Genomic DNA, 22519 nt, shown 5'->3' with positions numbered 1-22519 from the left:
CACATAATTTAAGACTCAACAGTGGACCCTTGTTTCTTGTGTTATGACTGATCGAAACATCACTGTTATAAAATCATGATTTTCTAATGCTCTGCTGTGAATACAAAAACAGAGGGAGGCGCCGCCTTGTGGCGCCACTAAGCATTGCAGTTATTGTTACAGTCTGCTTTTCATGTCCTAGCGGTAGCAATAGTTGTCATTCTAGCCCTGGAAGCTGACTAAAATTAGGTTTGTGTCTTTTTATGTAAACTTACGAACCTGTCCACAAGAAATTGTGCCTGAGCCTTCATTGTCATGTCTTGTTATAGGTAACGATACGTCTAAAATCAAGGAATCTCTGTTTTAAAATAAATCACCACAAAAAAGTTAGTTCTGTGTCCAGTTTTGGTTTTCTTATCTTCTAGCAGCTTTATCTGCATGGTAAACTACACTAGGCCTGTTTTAGTTCATTAACCAACATTTTAAGCAAGCCTAATGGAGGAAGACATCCTTGAATAATGAATCACAGAAAAGTAGTAACAACCAAGCTACTGAACAATGGTCCGATGGCTCATTGAAAGAAAGTTTGACTTGTTTTTATATATATATATATATTTATATATCTTCAAGAGGCCTTCAATTCCCAATACAACACTCTTCTAAATGTTTCAAATTAATTCTCATCTGTAGGCCTAGCCTACTGTGGTTAATAGTTAACGAGCCCCTACATCCAGTCTCAATTTCCCCTTAACAAAAAATACACCATCAACACACTTTGCGGGGCCTCTGCACATTTCTTTCCTTTTGTTTCTCTCCCTCTCTGTCTCCATATGTGTTGTGACACCGCTCCCATGTGTTTTAGGTTGGTACTAGCGCCGCAGTAGGCAAGGGGAGGATCAGAGGGTGGAGCTTCACCTCACTGCTCACAGGCACAGGTAGCCTACATTTTTTAAAGGCTGTAAACTACAACCATCCAAGCAAGTAAGCTGCTAGCTGTCTGGAACTTGTCAGTAGTAGAAATGAGGGCCGGTGCTGTGCAGTAAAGACAATGGACATCACAACCAAGCAGCCAGATGTTGCTCTTCATTAAATGCAAGTTAGATTATAAAAGCCTTATTAACAATGGGAAGTTTTGTGGCTGACCTTTTTCTGCTCTTGCTCATTTCTGCAGGACACGTTTATGGAGGTAAGGCACTGCAGAAGAGACAACATTACCTTTCCTCTTAACTGTGATGCAACTGGGACAACTTGATTATGCTACAACATTATAGTTGAACGATTTGTCTCGCTGCTGTGATATAACTGGTGGCGCTGTAAAAAAGGATGTGACTAGTAGTGCTGTAAAAAAAAAAGAACTACATATAGTTTCCCCCCACCTGTCCATTTCACAAACTGTACTTAACCTTTTCTCATACATCTTTGTTTATCCTGCCCTAAACCATACAGCCTTATTTTCTTATTGTCATGCAGTCTTATTGTAGGCATAGTTGTTTATATAGGTCATTGTTTCTTTTACATCTATTGTTCATGTCCTTTTAATGTGTTACTTGGTAACTCATCCTTTTCTGATTCTAATTTAATCGATCAACACAGGAGATACTGTAATGGTATTATTGTAGATCAATAAGTTAAAATAGACTCTATGACAGCTGGTATCTTATTGTTTAATCCAGTCTAATATTGTCTGTAGACATATGGCAATATGCTGCTGGATAAAGGATTATATGGATGCCTTCAGTTGCACGGGGTCCTAGGTACCTGATCTGATGTCACACTGCTCACTAAATGCCCTCCTAGACAGTTGTGTGGTTTATAATAAATCTGTGTCATTATAAAGTTGGCCCCTACTAATTATCCCATGACACATTGCAAAATCAGTATTAATTTGTTTTCTACACACAGACCTGTAAGTGGACACTGTCTCACTTAATCATACTAAATAACTGCCACTAATATATGATCATTTCCACACAAGTTGCTCCATGTGCAGGAGTAGCATTTCATGGTCATCGGCATTGCATCAGATGATCGTACATGTCTCCTCACACCTGCTCATGACATGTGCATTACATGACCTGCATTCACATTCAAGGAAGATTACTAATAATCCAATGTTCACTGGTCTCATAGAGGCAGATTAGAGAGAGACAGACAGGTATACTAAATAATAAGCCTAATGCAGAGTGGCATGCTGGGCCAGCCTGCTGACTGAGAACTTCTCAGTGGGACCAGTCTTATAACACATACTGTAATAATAGTATTCTTAATAAGATCATTTTTAGCAGGCTGTGCGTTGCGAAGGGATTAAAAGTTAAGTGAATATTAAGCCATATTTATGCCAAATTAAACACTATGAAAAGAATGAACAATACGTTAAATGCTAACTGGTTATAATTTCCCTACAGGGAAAAATCTAGCCTGTGTTGCTGCTAGACGTTTTCTGTGTGATGTGGTTGATTGGCTGTCATGTAAATACAATGTAGAATTGTTGAGCTGTACACCTTGTGTATATATATATTTTTTTGTTTTTTACACTCTATGGCTGTAAACAGCAGCTTTTATGAGTAATTCATTCATAAAAAGTTTCGGCTTTGAGTTTTCACACCCTCAGGCCAATTAGCCCCTTTCATTGTGATAAGTGAAGAAAAAATCTGTTGTGTGAAACACTTTCTGTCTTTTTCGGTTCTGCTTATTTATTTGAATCACTGAACTACTACTTTAATTTCTATCTTGTGTTTAGTCTCACTGCCACTACACACTGCTGTAATGTTTAAAGAGCTTTGGGGAGTTTTTAGAGTGTCAGCCATTCCCAGCCAGACACACACACACACACACACACACACACACATACACACACACACACACACACACACACACACACACACACTCTCTCAAACACTCTGTCTGTGTCTCTCTCTCCCTCTTTCTCTCTCTCTCTCTCTGTTGACCCCTACTGTGTGTTTCTTTTTCCACAAGCTGAAAGTCATGTTAACAGAGTGCTCCTATACAGCTGCTTTGTAGGTCAAATCGATTCAAATCAAAACTGTTTTACCGTTTTTTTCATTCACAAATGTGAGTGGTTGGTACACTGGCCACACTACTAAAAACAAGTACAATGCAATTACATATAAAGACAATTCAAAACAACTAGAATAAAAAGAGTTGATCAGTTGAACCTAATTTGTACAAGGCTTTAGATAAAATCCTGCCACCGCGTGACTCTAGGCTTGACAATGAACAGAATATATTGACCACTCTTAAATAGTTTGCCATACAAATTTATATAGATATTCATGGTTCCCATATAATATGTTTGGTTACCATATTAAGAATGTTTGGAACACCTCCCTAGGGAGGCGCCCAGGAGGCATCCTTACTAGATGCCCGAACCACCTCAGCCCGCTCCTTTCAACGCCAAGGAGCAGCGGCTCTGCTCCGAGCTCCTCACGGATGACTGAGCTTCTCTCCCTTTCTCTAAGGGAGACGCCAGCCACCCTCCTGAGGAAACCCATTTTGGCCGCTTGTACACTACAAGTACAAAATTCTTTGGTTTATGACCAAATACCTGGAGGACTAATGACATCAGGGTCCTCGATCCTATGTTCCTAAAGGCCTAGTCAGGCCCTGTGTTGAATTTTTTAGACATTGGTAAGGGCTACAGTTCAAATAGCAAATAAAGGATGGGAGCTGGGCATTTCAAATGCAGATTGAATGATAAAAATCTGTTTAGCCGGTGTGGAGAAATCAATGTCTACAGTCAAGAAAACTGTCTTCCTGCCAATATGAAGGCGTATCTAGCAGGCTATAAGCTGTAGGTGGGTGATTTCATATATTAACCCAGGGATCTATATGGATCTAAATTAATTTGACCTAGGGAAAAACTTTGCTAAGAACATAAAACCCATTTGAAAAAGGATAATGTGTTTAGTGCTAATTAGCTAATTTTAGCATGCTAACACGCTAAAATAACATGATGATAAAACATTATGCCTTTTAACATGTTAGCATTGTTATCGTGATCATGTTAGCATGTTGATGTTTGTATAGCTGTAAACGTAATCTTGTTTTAAAGTTCCAAGTTCAAACTGGCCACATAGTTGATATCTGGCATGGTGATGTAGTAAAAATAGAATATCAATAATATTAAATTAATGAATTTAAATAGTACTCCTTCCCCCTTTTTTTAATTTATATTTTGATCCTGGGTTCCCAATTTTAGTAAAGTGTCTTTCTGACAAAGTAGTTACAGGAACATAGTTATAGGAACAGTCCACTTCTAAACAGTTCTTCTAACTACTCTCCCCCAAAACCGCTTTTTCCATTTCGATTTACACTAGCCAATTGGCCATATGAACTGACCTTTTGTTATTAAAACACAGCCATTTAACCACCATTATGTAGAAAAGGAAAATGATCTTGCCCTGCAATAGGAGCTGAAAGAGCTTCAGGAACTTTTGGCAGAGGAACTTAACAATCCCCAAATTGGTCCAGTTGGAACTAGAAAAAAAAGGGTTCCAGGAACGTTATGTTCTAGGAACTGCAAAAATCCCTCTGGTTGCAAAGTGCTTTCAGAGCAGCTCTGTCATTTAGTAATGTTTGCACAACTAAATGTCCAATCTGCGTCATTTAGGTCAACAGTGTAGTCTAATTAGCATCAGAACATTTCAGGATGACCCACTGCAGAATGCATTAGTTGTCATTGATTAAACAGAGATAGCAGGTGTTAAGTTCAGAGTAGACACCACATTGACAAGCCAGTCATTACAGATTAATGGAATAGCCTTTGCCGGGAGAATGCCTTTCACCACTACACGTTTTTTCATTTGTTAGGTGTTTAAGTAAACAGACATAAATATGAATGTTATTAAATGAATAAAAACATAGAACAAATTTCCTGTGTAGTTCTGCATTACCTGTCTTCTTGTTTATTGTTGTAGTGTCGTTCTACGGGGATGGCTACATCCATCTGCGGACAGTGGAGGCGTCCGTTCAGACGTTGGTCCATGTACGATTTCGAACGTCCAGTCAGGCGGGGGTCCTCTTTCTGGCAGCTGGACGCAGAGACTTCTTGCTGCTGGAGCTGATCTCTGGGCGCCTGCAGGTAGGCTAAAGCACAAGCAACAAGCAAAGCTGGTTTATTGTTAATTTTAAAGAACACAAATGTTATGACAGTTTTCTTTTTGGCCAGGGAAAGAGCATTTTGATTTGAGTAATATGAATACAAATGACTAAAACCAAATGTTCCTTCCACCTTCAAAAGAAGAGAAAATATTTCTCCCTTGAGCCATCTTGGCTCATATATTGCCATTTACTATCCTGAAGAGACACAAAGAGAAGTCTGAACCCACTTAGTTTGGTGTCGGATTGCTCGTAGAGAGAAAACAAATAACCCCCTGGCACTTTGAGAACAAGTTCCATCATGACCAAGGTCTAGAGAGACCGCAATAGTTTAATGAAAACTCCAAGTACGTTGCAAGGCATCTGCTCCTGAAAGAGTTCGGTTACATTTGTGTAGAGGAATTCTTTGATCTTCCATTGACAACTCCCCTGATTGGGTTTTATTTTATGCACATTCAAGACTTCATCCCCATACTATGCCTGCTTTTTGCTTTTCTTGCAACACTTTGTCTTACTGATTACATTTCGTATGTCATGGTTATCACCTTCTAATCTGTCTTTCCTTGCCTCCCCCCATTCATCCCCAAAGGTACGTCTGGACCTGGGCTCAGGTGAGCGTTCACTACGCTCAGAAAAGGGCATCCATCTTAGCGACTTGGCGTGGCACTCCATAGAGCTGACGCACAACCGCCATGATGTCAACATGACCCTAGACCGAAACTTTCATACCAGCCGCCGTATGCCAGGACCAGATCTGGAGCTCAGTGTCGAGAATGGGCTTTTTGTTGGCGGGGTTGCTGGACTGAACCACCCATACCTTTTTAACATCTCCACTGGGTTTAGAGGATGCGTGGATGAAGTTGTGTTCAATGAACATAACCTGTTGTCCAGCCTAAGGCCCTATTCTGGGTACAAGAGTGTCCACGAGGTATCTTTGGGCTGTAGTCCACAGTTTTCTGCAACAGAAGAAGATTCTGTCAGCTTTTTCAGCTCTAAAGCATTTATCACTCTCCCGCCTTGGGCGGAGCCCCAGGAGGGGTTGTTTGAATGTGAATTGTACCCCTCTGCAAGAAAAGAAGATGGCATGGTCCTGTTTAGCTCTGGTAACCAGGGAGCGTTTGTTGCCATAGAGATCAAAGATGGTAAACTGGTGGCAACAGTAGGAAATGGAGAGGGTAATAAGACTGAGCTGCGTTCTCTAACACATGTTCACAGCAACCATAGCTGGTACCCTATTCAGCTTCACCTGTTGCCCGATAGCGTCCAGTTGAAGGTGGGTGAGGAGTTGATCAAGACCAGTCTGAGTCTGGAGCTCCAGGTTATCCAGCTCAAAGGGCCTCTCTTCCTGGGAGGACTGGACGAAGGAGCCCAGGGAGAGGCACGGCGAGCTGGGCTGATGTCTGCTGTGTCTGGGGGACAAGCGGCTGGGCAAGGAGGCTCCTTTAAAGGCTGCCTCCGAGAAATTAGGGTGAATACTCACAGAACAGGCCTTCCTCATGCTGCCGTAACCAAGGACATCACTGTGGGTTGTGATACAGGGAAAGCTACAAATGCCCTGGCCACCACTAGCCCAACAAATCGTCCTGAGTTGGATGGTACAACCACACGAGCAATTACCAACAATAAGAAGAACAATAACTTTCTGATGCTGAGAAAGCTAGAAGTTGTGGAGGGAGGCCGGGCATCACTGGAGCCCAAACACATCAGGGTAGGACTGGTTGTCTTCTGCTGATCTGTTCTTCTAGTTTTCACTTTTTGTTATTTGACAGGTTATGCATGAATAACTATCAGTAAAAATAATGTGGAGTTATGTAATTCTCACCAATAAATAAGTCAGTTCCTTTTTGCACTCCTTTCTAGGTGAATCTGGATTTTCAGAAATTGGGCATTCATCCATCCCAGTTGATGTTCCGCATTGAGGGTCAGCCTGTCCATGGCCAGCTCCGGTTGGACCTCAGTCCCGGCCCCGATGGAATGCTGGGCGAGGAGCAGGAAAGGACTATCACAATAGGAGCAGAAGAGGTGGACCGGATTTTTAGTATGCTGGACCTGTGGCAGGGTCGGGTGATGTACGTTCACAGTGGGTCAGAGGACCAAGATGATTTCTTCATGTTTTCGGTCTTCTCCAGCAGTAAGAAGAAGCTTCCTGTATTTCTGAAGAGCAACCGCCTTCATCGATTTGATATCAGCATCAGTCCTGCTAATGATGCGCCTGTGCTCAGCCTGCCGGAGGGAAACCTTTTCACTCTGCTGGAGAAGTCCAAACGACAGGTAGGTAAAGCAGAGTGCTTGAAGGCTACGTGAAAAGTGTGTTGAGTTTAAAATACAAATTAATACAACCACAATGTCCCCAGCTGACTTCAGATGTGGTGAGGGTGTCAGACCCTGACAGCCGTCCTGCAGAGCTGGTGTTCAGCTCCCTGGGAAACCTCACTGAGGTTGGACATCTTGAGCACCATGATAACCCTGGCAGGTTGGTGCTGTGGCTTGTGGGGTAAACAATCACCATAGAGGTCTATTGGTTGTTAAATGTTATTAAAATTAAAAAAAAAAAATTATTCAGATGAAACAAAATATTTTGAGCAAGAAGACATAGTGAAAAGCATGCTAGCGGAACAAACTGCTTGGTGAATCTGCTGGTACATACCTAGCTAAACTAACCTTTACTAAAGTATTCTTTGTGTTAGCAAATATTATCATCAGCATCCATACATTCTGGGCCAATAATGGAATAGAGATAATGCTAGTCATATTCCACATTCATTCTAAGAGACTTTTATTACCTTCTTACACCTGGCTATGTAGCCAAAATGTTTGCTAGCAGCAATTAGATGGGTAAATGTTTTAAATAACCCTAATAAGCAGAGTTAGGAAACAGAACAGAGAAATTAAGAGGATTGCATCTATCTTTCAGGGCCATTAACATGTTCTCTCTCAATGATCTGGAGGGGGGTAAGATCAGCTTTGTCCACACTGGGGTCCCCAACGCTCGGCTGGCACTCAGAGTAAGCGATGGCCGGAAGGTAAGTAATATATCAGCTTGCCCAAGATGCAATAAATCCATTAACTGTGACATGAAGGATGTGAGATATAGAGTTGAAGCATTTTTAGCCTTGCTAACATCTTTTGGTCTTACAGCCTGTTAGTTGGTTGATAAATGACTTTGGTTCAGACTGAAATATCTCAACAAGTTTTGGACAGATTGCCATACAGTTTAGTACAGGTTTCCATGGTGCCCAGAGGATACACTTTGGCAATCCAGTGTTTTTTATCTACCGCCACCAGCAGGTCACATTTTTCACTAAACCAATGAAATATCTTAACATCTAATGGATTGCCACAACGTTTTGTAACGACATTCATGTTTATGAGATGATGAATCCAAATGACTCCAGTGATCCCTTTGCTTTTCCTCTAGCACCACCATGTGGTTGACATTTGTGGGTTAAATGAAATGTCTTGAAAACTATTGAGTAGATTGCCATAAATTTGGTACATTCACATCCCCCTCATGATCATTTGTAATCACTTAAGTGTTCCATTAACTTTCCATACATTGCCATTATCAGGTCAATATTTTTTGTCCAATACATACCTGTAAAACTAATGACATTCCCATCAGCTCAAAGCACTGCTGTGCCTCAGTACAGCCTCACAGAGCCATTGGCCTGGCTCCAGCCTCTTGGTCTCGTTGACTTGTCGATGATTGTTTTATTGCACACACAAACACATTTCACATGTGGCCATTAATTTAGATGTTACAGTGTTGTGTTACAGTGGACTACAGATAAACCATGTGCTCCTGTTCAAATAACTTAATTCACTGCTTCTCATTTTCTGTTGCATCCCCCCTTGTTTCTTCTCCCTTCATCTCATCTGTTATCCTCACCTCACCTCCATTCCAAAGTTGAGCAACACAGTAGTTTTGAGGATCATGGCGGTGCCACTCAAACACAAACTGCTGAATAACACTGGACTGGAGGTGAACCAAGGCGGGGCTTCCATCATCACAACCAATCACCTTGCTGTAGAAGTTAATGTGGATGACCAGGCAGTGGAAATTCACTATGATGTTACAGAGTTGCCACAATATGGTGAGCTCCAGCGGTTGCACTCAAGTGGCGACTGGAAACGAACAACATCCTTCTCTCAGAAGCTTCTCAAAAAAGAACGGATACGATACCTCAGCACTTACCAGGGCCTTCAGACTCGGAACAACATCACAGATTACTTCAAATGTAAGATCAGCATCGGTTCCATGGCTACAGAGGAAGTTGTTTTCCCAGTCAGGGTAAACTGGATGCAGTTTAAGGTCACACGCAGCAAAATGGAAGTCAATGGTGTTCAGACGGCTGCTGTCACTCCTGAGGACCTCCATGTGATTTCTAAAGGTGTTAAACTTAATGAGAATGACCTGTATTTTAGGCTCCTAACAGTCCCAAATAAAGGGCAGCTATTCCTGGGCAACAAAGTTCTAGTAAGGAACTCAACCTTTAGCCAAAAGAATGTAACAGATGGCTTGATGAAGTACGAGCTCCTAAACATGCTGCACGATGACACAAGAGACATGTTCAGCTTTCAGGTGTTTTCAACACATGCCAACTCAACAAGTTATGACTTTAGAATTTACATCCGTGCCGGGTCAACCGCCATCACTGTTGTAAACAAAGGACTTTCAACCCTGGAAGGAGGAAGTAAAGTCCTCAACAAAGAAATCCTGTTCACCCACACAGCAAGTAACCAGGAGGTCCACTACAACATCACAGTGAGCCCTAGGCACGGGCAGATAAGGAGGATCAACCTTTCCAACTCAACTTCCATTAACGACAACATTGTGACGTTCACCAATCAGGATATCATTGAGGAGAGGATCATGTACGTTCATGATGACAGCGAGACCAAGCAGGATTCCTTCACTTTTCAAATTATGGTTTACAAACTGCACAAACACACCAGCAAGAAGGAGGATAGAAACATAGTAGAGCACACCTTTAATATCTCTGTGCAGCTCGTCAACGATCAGAGACCCGTCAGGGTTGTGGATAAAGTTTTCCATGTCGCTCGCAATGGGCAGAGGTTGGTGACGTTGACTGACATTTGTTACCGGGACGATGACTCTGACTTTCAGGACAATTGGTTGGTGTACACACGGAGGGGGATTCCCATGGGAGAGCTGGTACTGGCCAGCGATACCAGTCACAAGCTGTACGAGTTCACACAACAGGACCTTCAGCAGGTCAGCACAATTTATATTTAAAAATGATTGATCATCCAGATGTTAGAAGAATATTTAGAATCACAAAGTCAAAGGTTAGTGGTTATGGTTCTGTTATAACTACAACAACCCTAATGTGATCTACAGTTTCTGAATGATCACAAAAAAGGTTGAAAGCCCTGCAGCTTTCCATTAACACTGATGAAATGTCCTTTTACAAGAATAAAATGAGGATAAGGGCCCAAACTTCCGGGCAGTCTGTCCCATAGACCGTATATTATTAACGGTCTATGGTCTGTCCTCAAAGGTATTCATGTGTTGCCCCTGGTTGTACATACAAATAGTGAGGAAGCAGTTGCGTGAAGAATGAAACAAGAGCTTGAGAGAGAAGTTCAAATCCTTCATCGTTTCTCACCTCTGGCTGTGCCTGTCCGATTAACGGTTTTGGAAAGTTGTAAAAATTGCTGGACGCAGCCCTCTAGTTCCAATGTTACAAAGGTTAAGAGGGAGGGGGTTTCAGACTATGCTTGAATATTCGACGTCCCTTTAAAACAGCAAATCCAGCAGCCTTTTACCTTCAGATGCTCTGTAGTACATAAAGAGTAATACTGGTGTTTCTTCCGTTTGGAAATGTTTTTTTTCTTAATTAAAAAGCCTGCTGATGCTTTTTCCTCTTGTCTTCTTCTTTCCACTCAGAAAAAAGTGTTATTTGTCCACAGAGGAGTGAGTTATGGCCGTTTTGTGCTTTTCGTATCGGATGGGAAACATTATGTTTCAACGCTGCTGGAGGTGATTATGAACGTCTTCAGACATTATGTATTTAGGGGTTTATTTGTTATTTACCTTTTACATAGATTTTTTGTCAATTCCACAGTTGATTAGCCAAATAATTAGAATAGGTCATAAAAGCATATGTAGGATCGATCATCTTTACGGATGTTTTATATTTATATTTTGGTTTCTTTTCTTAGTGCTTTAAATTATGTGTGATGGTTTCCTTTAAATGGTAATTTAAGATCCTTACAAGTTATGTCCTGGTATTATAAGGCATTTTACTTTTAGTGTGAAAAAGGGATGTTAGCAATGTTATTGCAGACTGCTGCTGTAAATAAAGAATTTTCTCTCTCGGTTGTGCAACTGGCTGATGCAGGTGATGGCGCAGGATCCTTACCTTCAGGTCGAGAACAACACCGGACTCATGGTCCAGCGAGGTGGGCTCACAACCATTACCTCTGCTAACCTCAGCATCATCAGCAACCTTGACATCCGCGACCCACGGGAAGTGACATTTGAGGTCTTCCTTCCACCTAAACATGGCGTGCTCTGCTTTAATAATGGCAGTTGTGAGACCTTAACAGGTGCAAATCCAATTTCAGTATTCACCCAGCAAGATTTGGTGGCAGGGCGCCTGGCGTATCGCCATGACAGCAGCCATGAGTTGTCAGATGGGTTCAATGTGACAACAAGAGCAAGGGAGAACAGCACAGATGGAGGAACGGAAAGGGAAAGAAGGGAGGTACATCTGGATATCGGAGTGATGGTAAAAATCTACCTGGAAAGTCACCAGAGGCCGCCAACAGTCATAAGGAACCGTCCGGTTGTAGTGATGGAGGGACAAAATGTCTCCATAAGCAAGGAGCACTTAGAGGTAAGCAAACAACAATGCATACCAGTATATAACTCATTGGCTACATGGTTACCAGATGGTCACTTTACAGCCTTTATTTCTTTTCTGATATTGCAAGATAAGTTACTTGCATCTAGAGCTTTGTAGTTTATCAAGGTTTATTGTTTATTGTCTGTAACTGTGATCATATTGTGGGAATTTCCTGTATGTAAACCCTATGCTTTGTTAGTCATACTGGAGATTATCCAAGTTAACCCTTCAAAGCAGTTATTTCTCCCCGAATGATGAGTGACAATAACTTCACCAAACTGTTATTAATTTTCCATATTTATACAGATACAATTAGCTGACATCAGTTCATTGTAAATGTGTTCTGTTTGTTTGAACAGGTGGTTCATGAGGACAGCCAGCCCTCAGAGATAGTTTTCACTGTCCAAAGTCATCCCGCTCTGGGCTACCTTCAGGGGATTCCCCCCAACGACAAGCACAAGAACAACAATGGAGAACAGCAGCGCCTTTATCAAGTACAGCAGACTGGCAGTTTACACATGACTAAGTGGAGCAGGAAGATTTTTGCAAACTTGTTATTTCACTTGAAAGATTTCTCCATTTATGTTTTGGTCCTCGCTTTTCTCTTTTTGGTTGAAGTGGCTAGGGCTCAGTTGGTAAATGTGATCCCACATGTTTCTGTGCACCAATCAGAGTAGCAAAATTTGAATCAAAACGTGGTGACAGTTGTGGAGTTGTTTGCTGATAAAGCCAGCACTGTAAATCATATCTGATCAGACCAAACCCACACTATCCTACATTTAACTGTGGTTGTTAATTAAAGACATTTTCTTTCCAAAAACCAAAAAGTCCTGTAGTGCAAAGGGCAAGGGTTATAATTTTAGACTATATATAAGTGACCCGTGACCCTTTTACATTCAGTGACTTTACCATGACTGTAGAACCAAAGAAAGGAGTCTAATTTTACAGCCTTCATTACTCATTCATATTTTCTGTGGCTCTCCACTTTTATCTTGTTACAGTTAACCCTAGTGTGGACCCCGGAAGCAGATTCAGAACTCAGTCTCAAAGTTAAAAGTTGTTTATTGTCTCTTGGTAGTAGTGAGTCCGATTGTGCATGGAAGGTGGTGAGGCGACAGTCCTGATGGAAGCGGAGGTTTACAGGTGGTGAGGGAGCGTGGCATGGCAGTTGATGAGATTAGGCAGGTGCAGCAGATGAGAGACAAAGTGTATTGTCTGCAGTACTACAATTTACAAAATATGATTTCTCACTAGAGACTGAAACGCTGAGCTAGAAGGCCTGGGGAGTTTACCACATGAGTGAAAACAATCTGGTGTCAAGTGACTAAAGCGCTGGGTTTCTTGTACTGCTGCTGATTGTGGTAGAAGCCAGGTGTGCCCAATAATGCCTGCAGCACCACACCTCCTGGAGATGAGGTCACACTCACCCACCACACAGAGAAGGAGACACAGGGAAAGACTGACAGGGAAAAACAAACAGAAAACACAGGGAACCTGGAGATCACAGTCCGGGTTGTGACATGTATCTATTAAAAAAAAAGCAAAACTGGCCTAAGAGTTCACACAGAAACAGCACTTGATTAGTATGTCTGCCCCATTCCTCCATGCAGGGTATCGCAGAGCAGCCAACTAATTCCTTCACCCAGGAGGACCTGAACCAGGGAATGATCATCTACCATCAGCAGGCTGCCGGACACACCAACGACTCTGTTCTATTGGAGGCCACCAATGGGCTCACAAAGGTCGGACCTATCAGACTGGAGATTGACATCATCCCAGCGCTGCTCCCTCTACAGGTACAGAATGAATGTCTTGATGTTAGAGTACATTGGAAAAGAGGGGGAAAAAAGAATTGCATGAAATGGAAAGAAATTCATTATTCCCAACCAAAGGATTGCACAAAGGAAGAATCAAATGATCAGTTAGTCAACTCCTTCAACCCGTCAACCAGTATCCTACTATGATGTGGTCTGTAGGTGTCTGACTTGACCCTTGATGAGGGGTCGTCCTTGCCGCTCACTTCCGACATCATCAAGGTGGCCAGTCATCACTTCTCAGACATGAACTTCCTGTACCAGGTCATCGTTCCACCACGACATGGACACTTGGAGCACAGCCGGATCCCGGGAATGCCCATCACTGCTTTCACTCACACTGAGGTTTGACTGAGCACTGAGCAGAAATTTTCTTTTCAAAAGGGGTGATTAGGAAGATTCATGCTGTAAACCCTGTTTATGTTGTGATCCAACAAATGTTTGTTCATTAGCAACTCACAAGAATACTATTTTGCAATAATTTCAGTGTTAATACGCTTTGGGAAATGGCAGCTTTGTGAAAAGACACACCTCCATCTATTCTGTTCTTGCATTTTCGACATCAGTCTCATTGGTCTTAGGGAGTTACGACAATGACTGCTTCATAGTTTCGAAATCACAATTTCTGATTGATTTTCCCATTATATTAAATGGGGACCACTCATCTCTGTGTGATAATATATTATATTACTGTTGTTTTGCTAGTTTTTTTTATATTTCAGTAGGGCTGTGTTAGAATCAATCTCTTAGTGTTATTGCGTCGCTCTCTCTCCAGGTGGAACGTGAGTACATCTCCTATATCCACGACGGCAGCGACACACTGAGAGACAACTTTACCATTGTGGCTAATCAGACGGAAATCAGGAAGCACAGTCTGCCCTGCACCGCTCACATCAGTGTCATACCTGTCAATGATGAGACTCCTGTTGTTACAACCAATAATGGTCTGAAGGTGGGGAGTGACAATATATACACATAATATATACACTACATAAGAAGTAGACTTTATGATTGTTTTCAGCCCAAATGAGGGCATTGCCTTTTCTGATTAAAGAGAGGCTGGATAGAATTACTTCCATGTTTTTGGTCAAAATAGGAAATATACATGATTAGGGAGTTCTCAAATGGCAAACTTTTAATTGCGGAAAATGTTGAGCTAGAGCGATAAATAATTAATTACCAGTTACAGGGTTTCCTTATCAAGTGTATTTGTTTGTGCTTATGTAAAAATATTGATAATATAAAAAATTTTGGAGGATGTATTTTGATCAAATCTTTTCAACTCTCATATATCAATATTGCTAATAGCCTTGGTATTATGTTATTGTTTTTAATATTTTGCTTATTGTATTTTTTAGTGGCTACTGAAACTATGTGTAGCTTGAAGATATTATTACAACAACCTAAAGTTAAAAGAGTTGTTTATTGAAAATGCTTTTATTTGCTTTTTAATGAGAGTTTAGATGAAAAGATCGATACTACTTTCATGTTTGTATGATAAATATGAAGCTACTTTATAAAGCCAGCAGGCGTTAGGCTTAGCTTAGCATAAAGTAAAAGTAAAACTTGTTGATTATACATTTCTGCTTGTGTACAGGATAAACAAACAAACTAAATTTGTCAATTTGTAAAAGGGGCTAGTGGGCAGATTTATTTACCTTTCGACCATGCTAGCTGTCTCCACCCTGTTTTCAGTCTTTACGCTATGATAAGCTCAGCTAAGATAAGCTAATGGCCTCATAGCTTTAGTTTCATTAGCGTACGTTTGATCTTCTTGTGTAACTCGTACCAAAGTGAAAAAGTTAATTTCCCAAAACGTTACAAGTGAAAACTATTTTTTAGGCTAGCTAAAGTTAATAGCCTTCCTGTCTCGTTTCCTCAGGTGTGGGTGGGTTCAGTGACAGAAATCACCAGCGATGATCTTAGAGCAGAGGACTTGGACACTCCTGAGTCTGAGGGGCTGGAGTTCATCATCACACCACCCAGCAACGGCCACCTGGCCTTGAAGAGCGCCCCCTCTAGACCCATCCTGAACTTCACCCAAAATCACATACAAACCAGACAACTGATGTTCGTGCACAGCGGTGAGTATATTTAGCTATTTGTAGTATCTTTCTCTAAACTTTTAGACCAATTGATTAGTCTGGAATGTATGAAAAAACAACCCCTGTGTTTTCTTGATGCTGACTCGATTCTTGTGTAGGTGCTTCATCGGGTGGCTTTCACTTCCAGGTGAACGACGGCGTGAACTTTACCCCTCGCCAGATCTTCAGCACAACTGCCTACTCTCTGGCCCTCACCCTGCAGAGAAATCATCCCATGGAGGTCTACCCAGGTGAGGTTTCACAAATCAAAAAAACCTGGTGTGACGCTCCGCACTAAAGTATAGTGACTGGTGGAAGGAGAGGTTCTTAGGCTGGTATTTTCAGTGCAGTAAAGCGCAAGTGTTTGTTTTTTTTACATCTAAACTAGTCATACCTGCCTGTGAATCTATCACTTGTACACCAAGGTATTTGGACCACTCATCAAGTTCATTAAAAGATTTATCAAATAGAAATGTAGCCTACTATCATCAATGTATTTATCGTTTCCATTTTCTTCCACATTTTTTGTTTTCAAACGTTTTAATAGTTTGTAGCATCATTCCTCCTGTGATTATTGATCAAATGGAATCTGAAAAGCTAAATGTAGTGCAGTTTTATAACAATAGCACAGGGTGGGATCCCTGGACTAGGTATTATGTTGATGATTTATGATTCTGCCTACACAAACCGATTGGCCACTTCCAATTGTATTCAAGAATTAAGCAGTTCTAACTTGTAAGCAAACTCATGTATTAGTATACATATTAGTATACCTGGTCAAGGTTACTTAAGTGAAGCTGATGTTCTAAAGTACAGAACATATAATACTGTAGTTGTTGATTTCTTTTCTTTATATCTTGAACAGTATACTTTTTATATACTTTTTTAGAAAGATGAAAAAGAGTCACTCACTTGCCTAATCAATTTTTTACTTGCTCTAAGCCCATCTGCCCTTTTGTGGCTCTTTTAACTGGAGGCATGGTGATGTCTACTGAAAATCCATTTGCACCAGGATATTTCCCTTCCTCCTGTCAGTTGTTGTCAATAGCTTTTCCTGTCTCTCTCACTGTGTCTTTTTCACCTTTTTTAAAGGCTCTGTGACACCGATCTCTGACCTGGAGCTTCAGGCCATAACAAACGATGTCAGCGGCATCAGAAGACACCCCTCGGTGGTGTTTGCAGTGACCACTCTTCCTAAACTTGGCAGCCTGGTCCGACGTATGCCCGACAACTCTACTCGAAACATTTCCACGTTCACACAAAGCATGGTAGGGAACTGTGCCTGTATGTGTATTGTTGTTGTTCCAAAAGAAAGCATTTAGTTGTTTTCTCAAATTAAACCATGCCTTTCATCTTTGGTCATTTCTTCGTGTCTCAGGTGAATGATGGAGTTATACTGTACGATCAGAACAAGCCACAGTCAGTGGGATGGTCGGCAGCAGACTCTTTCTCTTTCACCGTGTCCTGCCCTCCTGCTTTCCTTCCTCCGCACATCTTCACCGTCCTAATCTCCTACCAGGCTAACAAACATCACAAAAGTGATCAACACAAGACCAGACTACTGAATAACGCAGGTACTGTGTGCAAAAATCTTTCTTTTTTTATATTTAATGTACCGGAGAGACTATATATGATGGGGCCAACTGCGGTGTTTGTATGTGTCATTCAGGTGCTGTGGTGGCCGAGGGAGGCAGGGTGACGATCAACAGGTCAAAACTTGATGCCTCCAATCTCCTTGGGAAGGTTCCAGAGCCCCAGCGGAAATCCTACCAAGTCCTTTACCGTGTGATTTCCCTGCCGCACCACGGGGCTCTGTCTATACGAGGACATAACCTCACCAGGTGCCTGGCTTCAGAACACTAAACTCAAAATGATACCGAATCCAACCGACACATCAGTTTAACACAATAACACAGACACTTCAGGGGAACCTGCCTATATCAGATGTTCTAATTATGATAAAAAAAAGGATATATTGTATTTTCACATGTTGAAAATTCACTGCTGACTTCAACAAAAACTCCACCAAACACTATTAGACAACCCTGCCGATAGAAAGTAAATGATACATACAAATAATAGTACAGATTTTTTAATATTTGTCTTTTCACAGGAACCAACCTGATTTCTCCCAGGTCACCCTAAACAAGTTCGGCATCACATACGCCCACGATGACTCAGAGACGACGAGTGACAGCTTCACTTTCCGGGCCTGGGTGGCGCCTTTTGATCTCTCCTCCTCTACCTCTTCCTTTTCCTCCGATTCCTCCTCCTTTTCCCACCTCTATTCAGCCTTCTCATCCTCCCCTTCACCATTAGATGTGGTTTCTCCACGGCGTGCCAAGGACAGGCCGGCGGTGACGGAGACGTTCAGCATCACGGTGACACCGGTCAACGACCAGCCGCCACTCATCAGGAGCAGAGCGCGGAGTATGAAGGTGGTAGTCGGAGAGAGAGTCGTGCTAGGACCAGACAACCTGCAGGTGGGCCAGTAATAAGAAAGAACGGGAAGCTGTGGTTCGGGCCTGCGCAATTATGGTTTAAAATGTTTTGTATAATCAGTATTGACATTCTGATTTTCACAATTATTTAACAACAACAAAATGATACCTTATACTCTACGCAAAGTGCTATTTTTAGTGTATACACAATTAAGTGTATCTTAAATAACAGAAGCCTTTACTTATAAATGGTGGTGTAAGAAGATCCTCAGTATTCCTCGTTTTGAGATCTCCAGGAACAATATTTGAACTTGAATGTTTTTCTCTGGGTAAACGTTACTTTTTAGTCTTATAAAATGCAATCTTTTCAATCTACATGTCCAGGTTGAGGATCATGACACCCCTCCAGAGGAGCTGCACTACCTTGTGATCAGTAAGCCCAACAACGGCTACCTGACGCTAGGGGAAAGACCGGAGCCGGTGACCTCCTTCACCCAGTACGACGTTAACCACGGCCGGCTGCACTTCATACAGCAGGTGAATTGTTTTTGGGTTGTCCATTTAAAGCCCATATGTGTGTAATTTGTGTGTGATTATAAAATTGTGTAACAGCATCTGATAGGATCAGATTTTCCTTGTAGAAAAAAGAGCATTGATGCCACTAAGGGTCGCCAAAGAGAGAAATGTTAAAATCCCGCAAATCAGGGGGATGGTTTAAATAAATGCCAATACACCAGAGCACGTTTTTCTCCCATCCTGGAATGCTGTGTGGACTAGCCAGACCCTCCACAGCGCTGGGTTAACTAAGTTTGCCCTAACCATGAATCATAGTCTTTTTTTTAATTTTTAATTTACTTACCGTGACTCTCAGTCTGTTAGTGTGCTATTAAAGTTTTTGTGAGTCCTTTCTTTTATTCTTCCTTACTGTGTTCCCTCTGTCAGGGAGAGCCGTCAACAGGTGTTTTCTACTTTAACGTAACCGACGGTCATCATCGGCCGCTCTACAAACTGTTTAGTTTGGAGGTGGTGAAGCCCTCTGTCACCATGGTTAACAACACTGGCCTGTCACTGGTTCAAGGCAGGACCGCTGTGATCCTGACAACCAACCGGTTTGCAGCTCAAACCAACAGTCTCACGCAGGCCATTATCACCTACACGGTCACAACGCACCCTCGCCACGGACGCATTGCCATCAACGACCAGGAAGTCACAACCTTCTGCCATGAGGACCTGCAGTTTGGCCGCGTGGTCTATCACATGACTGATTTCAGCGAATCCGAGGACAGCTTCCAAGTCTCAGTTTCAGCCTCGTCTCCCGGTGTGATCTATGAAAATGTAACAGTGCAGACAGTGAATGTGACTGTGCGCCCTCTGGTCTACCTGAGGGAGCCAGTGAGAGTGCCCAGTGGGATTGCGGTGAAACTGGGGAAAGCCATGATCGACGCCTCTGAGCTGGCGAGAATCAGCCGAGCCGACCCGGTCTTTGAGGTCCTGTCTCCACCAAAACATGGAAAACTTGTCAAGGTAAAGCTGTTCATTGTATCCTTATGATAAAGTTTAACCGAACATGCCATATTGAGTATGGATGCAATCAATAATTAAATAGTAAGAAGAAGTCTATATCCGCAACGTTCCACTTTTGGGATTGCTCTGTTTCCGCCGGAAATTCTGCTGGATGTGACTCTTTTCAGCTGGATGTCCGTCACCTTTCGCTTTCTTTGTGTTACAATTTTAAACTCTGGTCGATTTATTAGGACTGCTCCTCAGATCTCTGCAGGGTTAATCCAGACAGCAAGCTAGACCATCTGTCCAAACTAAGTTCTGTTGCACGACTAAAACAACTTTTGAACGTTCCACCAAAACAAGTTCCTTCCCGATCCATTTTGAGGCAGCGCTGTGGCTCTGTCCGTTGCTCAGTGCCGCCCATGATGATTTTGAAATGCTAATAAACCAGAGTACGTTTTTCTCCTATCTTGGAATGCGATGTGGGCTAGCCAGACCCTCCTCAGCAGCTCTGTTGAGGAATGTCTGGCAAAGTGAGACTACTAGTAATCTAATCATCTAATTTCAGTTCCCTCTCTCTTCTGCTGTGTCTGTGTGTGCATGTATGCAGATGACCTATGACCCTAACCGAGCATCACAAGTCCTTACGTCATTTACCTTCAGAGATGTGGTGCAAGGCCGCGTCGCCATCGAGGAGACTCTAAGTGATGGTGACAGCCAGCTGCATGACAACAAATCAGCACTGGCAACAGCTCGAGGCCACGCCCCTGCCACACCTCTGAATGATTCTTTCACCTTCCTGCTGAAGGCTGGAAACGTCCAACCAGCGAAGGGCGAGCTTCACTTCACCATCTTTCCCCACCACCAGATGCGTCATGGTCCAAGCAGTTTAAATACAGAGGGTGCAAGTCGTGAACACATGACTACCCGTCTTCCGACACATAATAAGACTACTACAGGGAGAGGAGTTGGGCGAGGGGGTTCCACGACGCTTAGCGAGGCCGGGGAAGGTTTGCCTCCCCCCCTTTTGTCACATAAGAACCACAACAGGACTCAGCACAAGTTGAGGCCTCACAGCCGCTTGGGGAACCACACACGCAGTGGGAATCATGGAGGAAGATCAGGGAGTGGTGCAGAGGGAGCAGGGAGTCATAGCCATGCCCCACAACCCCACACTCCGTCTGTCTCAGACAAGCATGGCCCAGCAGTCCCTCCTGACACACACCCGATCCACGTTGAGGTGCTGCCACGCCCCGCCTCCAACCCTCTCCATATTATCCTGCCGCTGCTGGCCTGTTTGTTCCTCATCATAATCCTCATTATTCTGATTCTGGTGTTCCGCCGTCGCAAAGAGAAACAGGCGCGGCTGCGGCTCCTCCAGCAGCTCGCCGCAGCGACGTTACCCACTGAGGACAGCCCTTACCTGGGCCGGGCAGAGCGCAGCGTGGCTATGCCCTCCGTGGTGGTCACCCCGCTAGGTCCTGTAAGCTGCCCTTCCTCACCCAGGGTACTCCCCAGAAGTCCCAGAAGGAGTCTGGCCCCTGGGATGACCTTCTGGGGGCCATTTGAAGCTGATGGAGCAGATGGTGATGGGAATATTAGAGGTGATAACAATAATGAAAGAAATAACGCAACTGCAGGTTTTAAGACCTCTCTGAGATCTAGGTCCCTTACTCCAACTCTTAAAGACAACCAGTACTGGGTTTGATGGAAGTAATCCAAAGGAAAACTGTGCCTTAGAGGTGTATTTTTAGTTTAAGTTTAGAAGTAGCTTGCACATACTCTCCAGGGGATGTCTGTAGTCATCTCAGGCACATCTGACCTGCTGTAAACTAAAAAGACGAAGAAAATATGGACATTTGTTGAAGAAATTGTTCCTTTGTGTAGGAAGTGCATAATGGCCATTATATTTAGGTCATTTCACTGAACTGACTTGAACCAAACATATTTGTTGGAGTAACAATGTACTGAAAAACGTTACCCAGCTACCTAAGTGGAGTGAGTTGGTATGACATGAGCGCCATTGGTTTCCTTGTACAAAGATTGTATCAAACAGCCTGACGGATTCCTCAAAACACTGGTTTGAACTTCTATAGCTTTGATTAATATAGTAATATAATTTTAGAACTGTGGCTGGACAAGGAAGTGAAACATAGACTGACGTGTTGTGCATTCACTTTACAAGATTAAATCTAGCTGAATTTAAAGTTAGCTCGAAAGTGGGAGTGTAGTGTAACTGTTAATTACTCATCTCACCCGCAATAATGTAACTGTAGAGTAGATGTGTTATTTCTCCAAAACTATGTACTATATGTGAGGTGTTAGATCACACTGCCACCTTGTAAATGTGACTAAAGGCACTGCGAGCTTCCAAGGCCATGCATTCAAACCATTGTTTTTAACATTTACCCCTCTTTATCTGCTCTGCACACGTTTCTGATTGTGTTACAGTTCAAGGCAGTTAACAATTCCTAGTGAGACATATAGGTAACCTTCTCAATTCTTGATTGACTTATTTTTGTCAAATGCGACCCCTTATATGCCAGCCTCTGTTTGCCATGCACTGTGAAAGATTTAATTTTAATAAAAGAATTGTCTTAAACACTTCTAAGTGTGTTAATCTCTAACAAATGAGTGCAGTCATCAGTCAGTGGAATACATCTGAGAGACGAAGACCTGAAAGGGGGGAGAGAGGGGGAATGACATGC

At 42.5% G+C, this 22519-nt stretch overlaps 1 protein-coding gene across 1 annotated transcript; it reads left to right on the top strand.

Moving 5' to 3' along the window:
* Positions 1-921: 921 nt before the first annotated feature.
* LOC117959249 (chondroitin sulfate proteoglycan 4-like) lies at positions 922-22415 on the top strand. Its single transcript, XM_034896254.1, has 22 exons — positions 922-1165; positions 4917-5080; positions 5687-6805; positions 6958-7368; positions 7452-7570; positions 8012-8120; positions 9005-10333; positions 11009-11101; positions 11463-11960; positions 12329-12478; positions 13583-13765; positions 13946-14128; positions 14559-14735; positions 15666-15867; positions 15987-16118; positions 16960-17135; positions 17246-17441; positions 17537-17708; positions 17981-18350; positions 18693-18845; positions 19251-19832; positions 20422-22415. Exons 1-22 carry the CDS (start codon positions 1102-1104, stop codon positions 21517-21519), a joined length of 7680 nt encoding a protein of 2559 aa, XP_034752145.1. The 5' UTR covers positions 922-1101; the 3' UTR covers positions 21520-22415.
* The last annotated feature ends 104 nt before the right edge of the window (positions 22416-22519 follow it).

This window comes from Etheostoma cragini, chromosome 16, assembly GCF_013103735.1.
Source record: "Etheostoma cragini isolate CJK2018 chromosome 16, CSU_Ecrag_1.0, whole genome shotgun sequence".
Classification (NCBI taxonomy): domain Eukaryota; kingdom Metazoa; phylum Chordata; class Actinopteri; order Perciformes; family Percidae; genus Etheostoma; species Etheostoma cragini.
This window is presented reverse-complemented; position numbering and strand designations above follow the sequence as displayed.